Raw genomic sequence first — 14,097 nt, 5'->3', positions numbered from 1 at the left:
GACACAGAGAAGTCAATAAAACATAACTCTGAAGAAACTAGAGACCATGGTCACCTGCTGGATTTTAAAATTGAATCCCAAATTACTACCTAAATACCTATGAGTAAGTGACTTAACCTCTCTATGCTTCTATTGCCTCCTCTTTAAAGTGAGAATAACAAGGTTGTCTACTTCTTCCTATGTGAGAAGAACAGGGCCTGATATTCAGTAAAAACTCAAAAAAAAAAATGTGGCATATATACACAATGGAATATTACTCAGCACTAAAAAATAATAAGATCATGACATTTGCAGGGAAATGGCTGGCATTAGAGCAGATTATGCCAAGTGAAGTTAGCCAATCCCTAAAAACAAATGCCGAATGTCTTCTCTGATATAAGGGGGGTGACTCAAAATGGGGAAGAGAGGAAGAGCATGGGAAGATTACCTCTACATAGGGAAGAGGGGTAGGAGGGAAAAGGAGGGAGAAAGGGAATTGCATAGATGGTGGAAGGAGACCCTCATTGTTATACAAAATACATGTATGAAGATGTGAGATTAAAAAAAAAAAAGAATAGCGTTACCCTAGATTAGGTAGAGAAAAGTGATGGGAAGGGTGGGGAGATAGGAAGGACAGTAGAATGAAACAGACATTATTATTACTGTGTATATATATATGTGAATGCATGACCAATGTGATTCTGCAACCTGTATAATCAGAAAAATGATATTATACCCCATCTGATTCAAATGTATGATATGTCAAGGTCATTGTACTGTCATGTGTAACTAAGAGGGAGGGAGGGAGGGAGGGAGGGAGGGAGGGAGGGAGGGAGGGAGGGAGGGAGGGAGGGAGGGAGGGAGGAAGGAAGGAAGGAAGGAAGGAAGGGGGAAGGAAGGGGAAGGAAGGGGAAGGAAGGGAAGGAAGGGAAGGAAGGGAAGGAACCTTTTTTTGGAGATGGTGTTTGGAAACTATGTTGCCCAGACTGGCCCAAAACTTCTGGGCTCAAGTAATACTTCTGCCTCAGCCTTTTGAGTAGCTGGGACTACAGGAAAGCATCACTAGCCCAGCTGAAGACATTATTTTTATAAGAGGAAAGGCAGCAGGAAGGCTTGGTCTTTACCCTCACTTCAACAAAAGATACCTACTTTAATTTGTTTTGTAAACTGAACTTCAGGGGTTTTCACTTCAAACAATCTTTTGCTTTAATAAAAACAACAATCACAATCAAGTTTAAAAACCATCACACTATACTTTACCTGTGTCACTGAAATCTATGAATTCTTTTGACAGAAGGTTAGTAAGAAGTTCCATAATGAGAAGCAGGTCTTGGTACTGTTCTTCTTCAGCAGTAACATCTATTCTTTGCCTCCCTAAATTATTCTTAGAATATACTTGCAACAAAGTAAGGCAGGCTTCATATAAGTTCATAGCTTTGGACTGTAAGAAAACAAGCACAAATTATTCTATTTGGTAGAATCTAGGCTGGGAAATAAGTAGAGAAGTATAAATTTACTCTGAATTCAAATAGTAGCTATGATACTCGTTTAAATGTTGAAACATTAACAGTAACAAAAAAATATATTAAGAATACAATGATATTTAAAATTTAGCCTTTTTCTAAAAAATTTTAGGGTAAGTTATATTATTAGACATGATTTCTCTGAATCATGAATTCTTTTTAAAAGTTTTCCTGAAGGATCTTTTGGAAAAATAAATTTATTTTAGAAAACATGCATCAATACATTATTGGAGTTTTGAAGAGTTTTAATCCTGAAGGGATAAAAACTAGAAAGTGCTCACCTCTCCAAGATAGCATATCTGTTTATGTGCAACTTCAACAAAAACTTCTATAATGAGGTTGACAGTCTCTGGGGTATTTTTGTAAACTTCCATCAACCCAATGCAATTGGTAAGGAAGTCCATTAAAAAGTTAAAAAGAATGGCTACATTGTCAATCTGGGTAGCCTCAGCAATGCCACAAAGGGCCTCCAGCGTAGCAGTGATTTCCTGCTTGATTTCCTCTTGCTGACACATCTGCTGAAAGTTTTCTTGGTTTATCACTCTTAAGAATCGCTGCTGAAGTGGCTGAAGAACCTATAAAAGTACAGCATAAACTTTCTAAACTCGCTTTATTTAGTTCCTCAACTTGGATCAATATTTAGTTTCCAAAAGATTTCTAATTATTGGAGGCAGCTCAAGCACAGAAAGTAAGGAATATATATAAACTACACACTACATTCTGGTATACACAAAGAAATGACACCCAAGTCATGAAATATCAGTTTTTCAGTATCATGCATAGAACTGTGCAATTTCATTCCGTCTCTTTTCAAAGGATTAGCAAAAACATTTTTTAAAAAGATAAAAAGTTAAGATTTTTACAAGGGGGGGGGTCAGCAAAGTTTTTTATATAAAGGGTCAAAGTAAATATTTTAGATTGCACTGTGTGAAGTACAGAGCCATAGAGAAGATGTAAACAATTGTTTCAATAAGACTTTGTTTACAAAACAGGCCACATTTCACCTATGGGCTGCAGTTTGCAAACCTCTGTTCTAATGAGCACCCAAGACAAAGCTCTTGCTTGCTTTTTCTTTCTCTACTCTTAGCATAGAACACTAACTCCAGATCCTAAATCTTGTACTATACATATAAGTACTCACATTCATGGGAACAGTATCTTAATTCCATAAAATGATACAATTATTTAAACTAGAAACATACAGTCTGTGACCTCTGACTTCCGAGGTCACACACAACTGTTGCTACTGTGCCCCTTCTCAGAAATTAAGAGCACTTTTAGACACAAGGACTAAAGGTCAATAATGTACATACACACCTAATCTCTAATTCAAAACTTATTATATATAATATGTCCATGGTGGTTATGAATTGAACTGTGTCCCTTAGAAATTCCTATATGGAAATCCAATTCTCAAGCACCTCAGAATGTGAACTTATTTGAACAAAGAATCATTGCAGATGTAATCAGTTAAGATGAGCTCACACTGGAATAAAGTGGACTCCTAATCCAATATAACTGGTGTTGCATCAAAGGGGAAATTTGGATGTAGATGCTCACTTAAGAAGAATACCATGTGAACACAAAGACAGAGCAGGATGATGCATGTACCTATGAAGGAACGCCAAAGACTGCCAGCAAACTACCAGAAAGTATAGATTCCTCCTTAGAGCCCTCAGAAGGAACCAACCCTGCTGATACCTGATCTTGAACTTCCAGACTCCAGAATTATGAGGCAATAAACATCTATTTTTTAAGCTACCAAGTTTACAGAAGCCCCAGAAAACAAAGTGGCTAATTTGTGTCTGTTTGCTCAAGACAAGAAAACATTTCACCAAAAAAAAATTTATTCTTAAGTTTTAGGCAGACATAATATCTTTATTTCACATTTATGTGGTGCTGAGGATCGAACCCAGTGCCTCATGCATGCTAGGCAAGCGCTCTACCACTGAACCACAACCCCAGCCCCCATTTCACCAATTTTTATGTCATAATTCAATCTTTACCCCAATGCTGGGGATCTAACCCACAGCTTCATGCATGGTAGGGAAGTTCTCTGCTGTTGAGCCACACCCCCAGTCTTAAGATTTTAAGTTTAGACCCTCATTAGGCTTGGGAAAATATGCCTAAAATATAGAACATTTGATAATATTCAATGTTTCCACATAAGCAGGTATGGACAAATGATAAAATTGAGTTATTTGTCAAGTAATAAGCTTCAACACATTCACTAGAGGAAAAAACATCAAAAAAGCTATGACTGAAATATTTGTATCCCCATAGACTATAGATACATAGATAAAGCAACTACAGAGTTACATGAGAGGGTGCAATTAAATTAGAGAGAACTGTTACCTCTGTCCAATATTGTTGTTTGGTTTCTGTATCCATATGTGCAAAACCCCCTAAGACAAGAGCCTTCATCAGTGTCCTCTGCACAGGACTTGACAAGAAATTAAGAGGGGGACTGCGGCTTGCAAACTGCTTAGCTAGGTTCCACCAGTTTTCACACTGAATTACTAAGTTTGCCCTTTGGGTAGAAATAATAAAACATATATTACTTTCATATATATTAAGAAAATGAAAATTAAAGATAACTGGATTTTTTTTTTTTTTTGAGGTAGGGATCTCACTATATTGCTCAGGCTGGTCTTGAATTCATGAGCTCAAGTGATCCTTTTGCCTCAGCCTCTCGAGTAGGTGAGGCTATAGGCATACACAACTACAACCAGTTGGAATTAATTGATCTCACTTAATCAATTTTATAATCCGCAAAATACAGATAAGAATAGTTAAAGCAACCCTCAATCTCATGCTGACTGATAACTGAGACTGATAATGATTAAGTGAGATACCATATATGAAACTCTTAGGACAATATGTAGCAAATTATAAGAATTTGATAAATAGTAGCAACGGCAAGAGTATTACCAAGTATAATGATACTCATGTACAGAAAGAAAAATTAAAGTATTTTCAGAATTGCTATAGAAAGCACTAAAAACTCTACAATAAGTATCAGCTGTTCTCATCTTTAAAGTTGGAGATAATGCTAACAGGATAACTGGAAAAAAAAATCAAGTGAGAATATTCTACACTCAAGTATTTTTTAAAAACTATAAATTACTAATAAGACTAATGTTACTCTTAAGGTTCTCTGATGCCAAATCTTTGAACAGTCAATGCAATCTTCAATTATAACACAAGAAAGTCCCATCTACGTTTGTTGAGATAGTGTGATAACATCTTAAAAAAAAAACAAAAAACACTACCATAAAAAATGTAGCATCTATCTGGACTTAGACCTGCAAACTACTCCCACACATACACCCCCATGGCATGAGTGTCTGTGTGCGTGCATGCACTGCCCCACAGGTTCTCCAACAATGGGTTTACCTTTCTCTTCTTTCCACCAAAGTGACAAGGAGCTGCACAGTATCATTTGCAAGGTCTTGCTCACTACTCCAGACTGAGAGGTTACTGATGACTTTTTGTAAGAGGTAGCCAATAATCCACTGAGAACCTTCCGTATCTGCTCCAAATGCTGTACTGAATGGCAGACTTATCTTAAGAGAGAAAACAAATGTGAGATCAGAAATATCAATCATCTGAAAAAATAATCCACAGAAAAACTGAGTCTAAATCCAAAGTAGTGCTTATTCACATTAATTTTATAAATTATTAATTTCTTAAGTCCAAAAAGACATTCTCAATTCACTCTTTATTTTCCAATGTGATTTTTCTGTCAACTTTATTCTCATACTAACACACTAGAATGAATATATTACTCAATTTCCAAATAGCAGTCTGTTATCTTTTTGTTGTGGTGGTTGTACCAGAAACTGAACCCAGGGATGTTTAATCTCTGAGCTACATCCTCAGCCTTTTTCATTTTTTTGAGACAGGGCATCGCTAAGTTGCTGAGGCTGGTCTTGAACTTGCAAACCTCCTGTCTCAGACTGCTAAGTCGCTGAGGTAACAGGCATGTGCCACTGTGCCCAATTTTGTAATTGTATCTTAACACTGGTAAAATAAATAAACTAATAATGAATGTGCTCTAAGAAAAGCCACAAAGTAGCAGAATTCTCAGTTGTTTTCAGTGCAGAAAAATGTTCGAATTCCATTTTGATGAGAAAAATCAATAAGAAAAATATTCTCACTTTTATAACTATCATCATAAATCCAAAGGAAGTGTAGAAGTTTTACATTCTGACCTGATCATACAGTTTTTCATCCACAAGGAGATAAGTCTTGGCCCAGCGTTTTAGAAACCAAACAATATCTTTGCCCATTTGAGGGCTTAGTAGGTGAGTGAGATCTGCTCTTATTGCTCGAGATTCAACTTCTGAAACTCTTAAAACAGCAGACAATAGCCTGTAGGTATAAAACAGAAGTCATTTATTCTTTTATTGATTCAGAGGTTGTCTAACTATATTTTTTTCTTAAAAGTCCATTTTTGTTCTCAAGTCTCTGGGTTTAGGCCAGTAAATACTTGAAAATATCATCAACAGGATTGTAGACAAATGCTTTACAATATTTCTAATGAGAATGACAAAGTTGGAGACAAGATAAAGAGAAGGAAGAAAGTCAACACTAGAGACATTATTGCATGTGCAAATCTCAGCATTACTGTCTAAAGATGAAAAATGGAGAAATATATAAAATTAAATGTTCAGAGTGCATGCCAAATTCTTTCAGCATTCCATCACTACCTAAAACTCCCTTGGTAGGCACAGCATGTGATTTTATACCATAAAACACAAGATCTGTTATGGTATAAGATCTGGAACTGACTCCTCTAGAATGTCTGCATACCAAGCCAAATCTGATAGTCCTCCGTTTCCCATTAAACATGATTCCTAATAGTATTTTAAAATAAGAATCTTGCTATAAAGATTACGTAAGTGCATATATTGTCTTTGTCTCCACTACATAATTCACATGGCCAAGAGGTGTCAATAACATAGTATGATATTTAGGTAAGTAAAAATATCTTTGTTCTGGGAGTGCAAGATGGGCACATAAGTCATATATATGTTTAACTTGACTTTAGCCAAAAGGCAAAGAAGCAAAGGATACAATAAAATAACTTATTATAATAAATTTAATAAATACTAAATAGCAACATTGTGAATCTAATCACTGAGGTTTGATCTTTGCTCCTTTCCTCACCACTCTCAAGACTGAAATCTTTGTAATGAAATCAGATGAACATGTTTCCAGCTTCAATTCTTAGAAGTACTAGATGATGCTGACCACTCTGTCCTTTTGAGAAAACTCCTTCCCTTGGCTTCCCCAGCACCACACTTTCCACATCCCCTTTATCCATCTGCTCACTCTTTCCTATTCTTTAATGGCAGCCTCCTCCTTTTAAGTCAGAAGGTTTGTAAGGTTCTATCCTAGAACCTTTTCTTTTCTCACTATCCATGAACTCCTTACGCAACAGTGTTCAAACTTTCAAAATTTATTTTAGGGGGTATGTAAACAAAATATTCCAATAACCTCATTATTTCATTTATGTTAATATACCAAAATTTCCCCATGAAATTAAATAATTTGCCAACACAGTGGCTGAGGAGACTCGTGAGTTCAAAATTAGTCTCAGCAAAAACAAGGTACTAAGCACCTCAGTGAGACCCCAAATAAAATACAAAATAGGACTGGGGATGTGGCTCTCAGATCAAGTTCCCCTGAGTTCAATCCTCAGTATCTCCCGTGTCCCACCCCCAACAACAACAACAAAAAGATTAAATAATTTTAGATCATTTCCAGCCTACCAGAATTCTAAATAAATAGTTACATTAACACTATATGTTTATATACTAGAATTCAATCAGTGTTCTTATAGCTAACACCATCTATTTAAAAAGTGAACAAAATTTTCTTTCACTTCCAATTCCCTATAGAACATTATCCTAATATAATAAATAAATATACATGCTATATTTGCTGATCATACTATGATACAACTGTCTAGGCTAACACAGTAGTGTTTTCTTTCCCATGTATCTCTGAATAAATATTACTTATTACCAGGATAAGCCACCATTGAACACAATTTGGTTTGTATTTTTCATTTTAATGGATAGAAAACAGTGAAAAAACTTGTTCATATTAATAAAAAGAAGGTATTTTTAAAACTGCAAGGTCACCCAATTATTTGAATTTCTTCTAAGGTATATGACAAAAATCACAGAGATCTACCATCAAAAATTATTTTAATAATCTCTTAGCTGACACTAGATTAGGTCCTATTCAATATTACATAATGCAATGGGATGAACTTCCTAATTGTACACTCATTCTAATAAACACTGCACATTTGCACCTGCTCCTTTATTTGGCACTCTGATCTTTTATATACCTGCCAATCCCCACAGTAAAGTCAGAATGAGAGAGCTTCCACCTTTCTTTTGTCAAGTAGAAGAAAGGTGAATAACCTGTAATCCCAGCGGTGTGGGATGCTAAACTGGGAGGATCATGAATTCAGAGCCAGCCTCAGCAACTTAGCAAGGCCTTGAGCAACTCAGTGAGACCCTGTATCTAAATAAAATATAAACAGGGCTGGGGATGTGGCTCAGTGGTTAAGCATCCCTGGGTCCAATCCCTGGTACCAATAAATTAATAAAAACAAAGATAGACAGACAGACAGATAGACAGACAGCAGCTCAGGCAGTGATCTGGCAGACAGAGGGGAGCCCCAAGTGCATTCTTTCATCCTTTCTATCTCCTCTCCACTACTTCCAACAATTAGCATATGCCTGGGAGCTCATTCAGACACACCTCTCAAACCCAAGGGACTTTTTCTACCTTTACTCAAAAACTACTAACAAAGTGCTTCCCAATTTGCTGTTATCCTTTAACTCTATCTTCCACAGAACATCACCTCTAAACAACTGGATAATTTCACTTATCTATTGCAAATCCTTTCCCCCAGTTTCACTCCTACCTTATGAGCCCAAGTATAGCACCCTCCCTGCCTCAACCTCATCTCACTCACCAGGACCAGTGCTCCTCCCATCACATTCACACACTAGCCACACCAAGTTTTCTCTCTCCCCACCTTTGCTTCTATCACTGCCTTGAGCATTGTTTGCCTTCCTTTCATTCTGCAAGTAGAAGTCCCCTGCCAGCTGACTAGGTACATACAAGTGTTCCTATACACTTTATTATATCCTCAGATCCCATCATGAAGGGGAATTGAAGACACTACTGATCAAAATATCTTCTATTTTTGCTATTCCAAGATTAATACCTCAATTCTACTTGAGTTCCTTAAGAATGCTATCTGAAAATATTGTATATTCTAGACAGCACTCAGTTTCCTAAATGAATCCTGGATTACATTTGCATTTCACAAACTAAAAGTCAACACAATCAATCAGTGTTTTTAACTTTTTTCATGGTTGACTTTTCTATGATTGATCTGATCTGGATACCATCATATCCTTGAATTACCGCAACTAGCTACATATCTGGTCTTTTCACTTTCATCATTCACTCTTGATACAGCAGAGTAATCTTTTTAACACACAAGTAATTTTCCTGCTCAAAACTGTGTAATAGCACCCCAGTTCACTCAGAGCAAAAGTGAAAGATGCTATACAGTTCTAAAGACCTTATCTAATTTTTTTCTATTTTCCCAACACCATCTCTTACAAAATTCTACTTCAGTCTGCCTAGTCCACAATGGCTTTCTTGCTGTTCCTTGAACATGCCAGATATGCCCAGGGCATTGATTCTCCTTGGAATGCTTATCCCCCAGACATTTTTATGGTTTCCATACCATCCTCAAGTCTTTGCTCTCTCAAATCACCTCTAAAAAAGGCTGACGTACATCACACTGTTTAAAACTAAAATGATCCCTGAAGTCTTAACTCCTTATCCTCCTACTCTGCTTACATTTTTACCCACAGCATTTACTGTTTTCTAATATTATTTTACTTCTTGATCATCTCTCCTTTACAGGGAGCTTTATAGGAGGAGTGAATTTTGTTTGTTTTATTACTGATATATTCCAAGCACCATTAAAGTGACTACTACATAGTTAAGTACTCAATAATATTTGTTAAATGGTATTTTCTTCAATAAAGGTGAACTATGTTTTTGGTAAAACAAGGAACATTTTTCCTAAACACCAGTTAATTTCACATTTAATTCTTTGGATTAAAAAAAAGGGGGGGGGGACTTTTTTTTTTTTTTAAGGCAGGGGGTGCACAACCCTCCATAGTCTGTGCTCTCAGATACAAAGATGTTTTGCTCCCACACTGATACCTGGGACTGGAAAAAAATTGAAAAAGCACTTAAAATACAAGGAAAGCACTCCTAATGGTACTACCCAGGCAAGAAATATGACAAAGAATACATGACAGCACCCTGAAATTAGTTGTCTTTGAAATTAACATTCACCATGAAACAAACCAAAGCAAAAGCACTGATTTCCACAGATACTGAATTTAAAGACTATAGTAATCCCAGAGAATGATTTAAAACTTTTCAAATAGAAAGTTGTTATTTTAAAGGAAATGAATTCCCAAAGATTTTCTTGGTATCAGCTTAGTATTACAACTTGAAAAAAAAAAAAAACTTTTTCTTTTGTAGAGATTTAAATGTTGCCCATGATTTTTCATTAAGAAAAGAATAGAAGGGATAGCAGCTTGTTTGAGTTACTGATTTTGCAACTGAAAAAAAAAAAAAAACTAATTTGTTATCATTACTGACATCTCTGTATTCTTAATTTAAATTGAAAATACTCAAATTTAAAATACTATTTTCAAATCCATTTTTAAAAGTATATTTATTCCATATTTACCCCTTCTTAACGTCACCATTAAAAATTATGAAAACTTGCCATTACTATTGGGAAGACTAAAGTGAATCCTCTCTCGTTGGAGGCACTATTCTACCTTGTAAATCCCCCAACAGGGTCTCATTGTTTCACATATTCAAGATAAATATTTCCATTTTATAAGAAAAAAATTAGTTTTCCTTTGGAAAGCCAAAGAAATGTAGTTTTAGCTTTCGTGAACAATAAACACCTATTAACGTTCACCTGGTTCCTAAGAACCTCAAATTCCTGTTTCCCTCATTAAGGGTGCCTGTACATACCTCAGTACTATTTTCTGGTGGACAAGTGCTATGTTCATAGTACATTAGACCGAATGTCTCTTCCAAATCTCCTATTTAGAGATTTATTTTCTTCTACTAGAAATAGCTGTCAATTCCCACCACAGTGGTGTTGCCTAAATAATACTGAGTACTTGCCATCCTTGTGTATTTCAAGGCTTCTCCAAGTTTTATTTTAGTTCGTGTATCCGATTTACAGCGTGCCTATCCCTCTGTTCATCTACGCATCAACTCAAAATTTATAAAACAGTATAAATTACAAGAGCACAGCTATAGAGTTCATATTACCTAATCACAGAATCTGTTCTGTTGTACCCTGGGATGGAAGAAGCCTTTTCTCCTGGAGATCCCAAAATTTGAAGTGTTGTATTAATGTCAACTTCAGATGAATGCTTAATGGAATATTCCATTATTTCTGGAGGTATTAGCGGAGTCTCTCCCTGAGTATCATCAGCTAAGAGGTAGCCTTCAGTTTAAAAAAAATTAAAAATGAACACTTAACAAATCTACATTTACCAAATTGCACTATAAATGTTTTCAGTTTTATTTGATTTATATACATCACATAAATTGATGTAAAAGTAAATCATAACTGTTAATCTGTTAATTTAAAGTTGGTGAGAAGAAACTTTCAATTTCTCAGATTATCAACCCTCAAAAATACAAAGGACAAATGTTTTCTTTATCAATTTTATAATTCATAGTGACATGTAGGCATTTTAATGCACTACCTTTTAATAATTTTCAGTAATATTGTCTATAAAGTTAATATGATTTCTATTATTTATACTAGAAATCAATATTAAAGAATGCCTTTCCAAAAGTCAAAATTTTCCCTGATTATTTAAAATAAACACTAATAGTATGGTGGTTAAGAAAGAAAATCCTAAAAGCCAGACTGCCTACATTTGCACTCTGGCTCCAAAAATTAATAGCAATGTGACCTTGATCTACTTTCTTATACTCTTAGCTTCTTTGTCTGTTTGATGAGGATAATGATGATGATGGTAACAGTAACAATACTTAACAGTACGATTTTGGTAGAGTATGATGAGATCCACATGAAACATTTGGTGTGCAATAGGCAATGAATACATGTTAGCCAGTATTTAAAAAAAAAAAAAAAAATCCAAAGCTCTGTGGCAAATAACACTATACCCAAATTTTGTCCTATATTATAAATAAACTGTTTTTAATATATCAAGCTTCTTTTAGAGCTTAAACTGTTGACAACTACATTTTAAAAAGAAAAACTAACCAACCTGTAACTAAAATAAGCCAGTGAATATCTTCATAGAGATCATCAAGCATTTTGTTATCAATGGTGCTTGAACCAGGTGAAGCAAGTAATTGTTGCTGATGTCGCTGTAACTGACCATGGAGTCTTGTTACTCTTTCTTCTAATAAACTAAAAAAGAGGAAAAAACAAAACAATTAGCTTCATGAAGTTCAATCCACAAAGATGAAGAACAATTTATAACTTCCATATACTAGATAATATAAATTAAGATGTTAGCACAAAAACAAATATACAAAAGTATTATAGTACACAATTGTTGTCATAGCACCATAGGAATCTAATTTACTATTTATGACACAGAAGGAAAACAATGCTTTACAAACAATCAAGATTTACAACAGGCATTTGAAAACTGGTTATTCCAACTTTTTATGATATGGGTCAAATCGTTTCTCATACCATGTTTTCCATAATCTCTCTGCCATCTATGCTGTAGTGCCTGGGCTCCAAATGTATAAGCCAAAGAATGCAATCATGAGTATGTTTCTGTCCATTGATCCAGTGTGCTGGGATACAGGGTGGGGGTGTTTAAAGTCTTTAAACACTTTAAGTGCTCTCCGGGGAATTGTGAATACAGAATATTTGCTCCATGGGGTTTCTTTGGACTGTGTGTACCTTGTCAGAAGAGGTATACAGTGTTCTGCAGCAATTCTTCCTAGCATTCCTACACTGGCTAGTTGATCAGAAAACTGGTCTCGATCATCTTCTTGAAGTTCACTTATTTCTTCTTCCTCACGAGAGGCTACACCATTGGCAGTCTATTACAGGTGAAAGAAAAAAACAATTGAGGAAATGTACTATCTTGTTCAGGATTTTTTGAGGCCCTATAAAATAGCTTCAAAACTGCATATGGAAAGAAGAGCTGGACAAAGTCAATCTTCAGTGCAGCTATCCAGGGACTCCTTTCTAACCATGGCAACAGCTCTAGTGGTTATCAAAAGAGAGGCACAACACAAAAAGATGTAGAAATATCATTCATCAGTGCATAAAGTAAACACAGCTAACTTCATACCCATAACCCACCTCCCACAATGGAGAACTTCACTTGTCAATAAAATGATCTTTTCACATTCCTGGTCCTTTGGATATAAGAAATCATTCATTAGCACTGCACAACTAGCAAGACAGAGGTAGGAAAATGAAAGCTGAAAGGAGAGGACTATAAGTAACACACTCCCCCTCCACCAATATAAGAACTCATTTACGCAACAAGGGCCACTTTTGCACTCAGCAAATTTTCTCAGGGGGCCTATCTTAAATGCCTAGTTTTATATACTAAAGATGAAACAGCCTATGATGATTCTTAATTACCACCTGGATTAAAACTTACCAAATTCCTTGTGCCATCTGGAGCAGCTAGGTGGCAGTGAATATAGGAATTAAAAACTTGAACTGCATGTTGGGTAAAAAAGCCTTTGTGGAAATGTTTGTCATCTTGGACCAAAGTTAGCCAGGACTCCAACAACTTATCATATGCTTCCATGTATACCATATCATCCTTATCAAGCTAAAAAAAAAAGAACATTCATAAAACAAATATCCAAAGAAAGAAAATGGGCATCATAAAGAATCACACAGTTTATAAGTTGTTCCTTAAAAAATGATGATTCTTATTGTTTTAATTAAACTTCTAGACCTTTTCTAACTTAGTCTAAATAATTGTTAGGCAATATGAAACTACTGTTTATTTTAGAAGACTACCTATTCAGGACATTTTGCATGTACTTTCTTTTCTTTTTTTTAATTTTTTTTTTTTAGTTGTAGTTGGACACAATACCTTTCTTTCTTTCTTTCTTTATTTTTATGTGTTACCGAGGATTGAACCTAGCGCCTCGCACGTGCTAGGCGAGCACTCTACCACTGAGCCAGAACCCCAGCCCTGGAGCATGTAAAGAAGAAAAAATGTGGGCTTGGGGTTGTGGCTCAGCAGTATAGGGCTTGCCTAGCATGTGTGAGGCCCTGGGTTCGATCTCAGCATCACATACGAATAAGATAAATAAAGGTACTGCGTCCAACTACAACTTAAAAAAAAAGAAGAAAAAACTATTCGAATAAAAAGATAAAATGGGCACTTCCTACCTATTTTCTTTTCCTTTTTTTTTTTTGGATGATGTTGGAGCTAGAACCCAGGGCCTCTACATCTGAGCCACAGCTTTGGCCCAATATTTT

At 35.6% G+C, this 14,097-nt stretch overlaps 1 protein-coding gene across 3 annotated transcripts in view; it reads right to left on the bottom strand.

Annotated features, from left to right (window-relative positions):
• The window catches only part of Xpo4 (exportin 4), a 114,880-nt gene that overhangs the window by 12,886 nt on the left and 87,897 nt on the right, over positions 1-14,097 (bottom strand). For all 3 annotated transcript variants that reach the window (XM_005338615.5, XM_021735479.3, XM_040281333.2), the window contains exons 10-18: positions 13,259-13,435; positions 12,544-12,686; positions 11,891-12,036; positions 10,917-11,094; positions 5,717-5,876; positions 4,899-5,068; positions 3,858-4,032; positions 1,784-2,077; positions 1,240-1,420 (exon numbers count right to left, since the gene is read on the bottom strand). In XM_005338615.5, coding sequence (XP_005338672.1) covers positions 1,240-1,420; positions 1,784-2,077; positions 3,858-4,032; positions 4,899-5,068; positions 5,717-5,876; positions 10,917-11,094; positions 11,891-12,036; positions 12,544-12,686; positions 13,259-13,435 — 1,624 coding nt within the window. The remainder of the gene's footprint in view (positions 1-1,239; positions 1,421-1,783; positions 2,078-3,857; positions 4,033-4,898; positions 5,069-5,716; positions 5,877-10,916; positions 11,095-11,890; positions 12,037-12,543; positions 12,687-13,258; positions 13,436-14,097) is intronic.

The sequence above is a fragment of the Ictidomys tridecemlineatus genome, chromosome 6 (genome assembly GCF_052094955.1).
Source record: "Ictidomys tridecemlineatus isolate mIctTri1 chromosome 6, mIctTri1.hap1, whole genome shotgun sequence".
Lineage (NCBI taxonomy): Eukaryota > Metazoa > Chordata > Mammalia > Rodentia > Sciuridae > Ictidomys > Ictidomys tridecemlineatus.
Note: the sequence above shows the minus strand (reverse complement) of the source record. Positions and strands in the feature narration are given on the sequence as shown.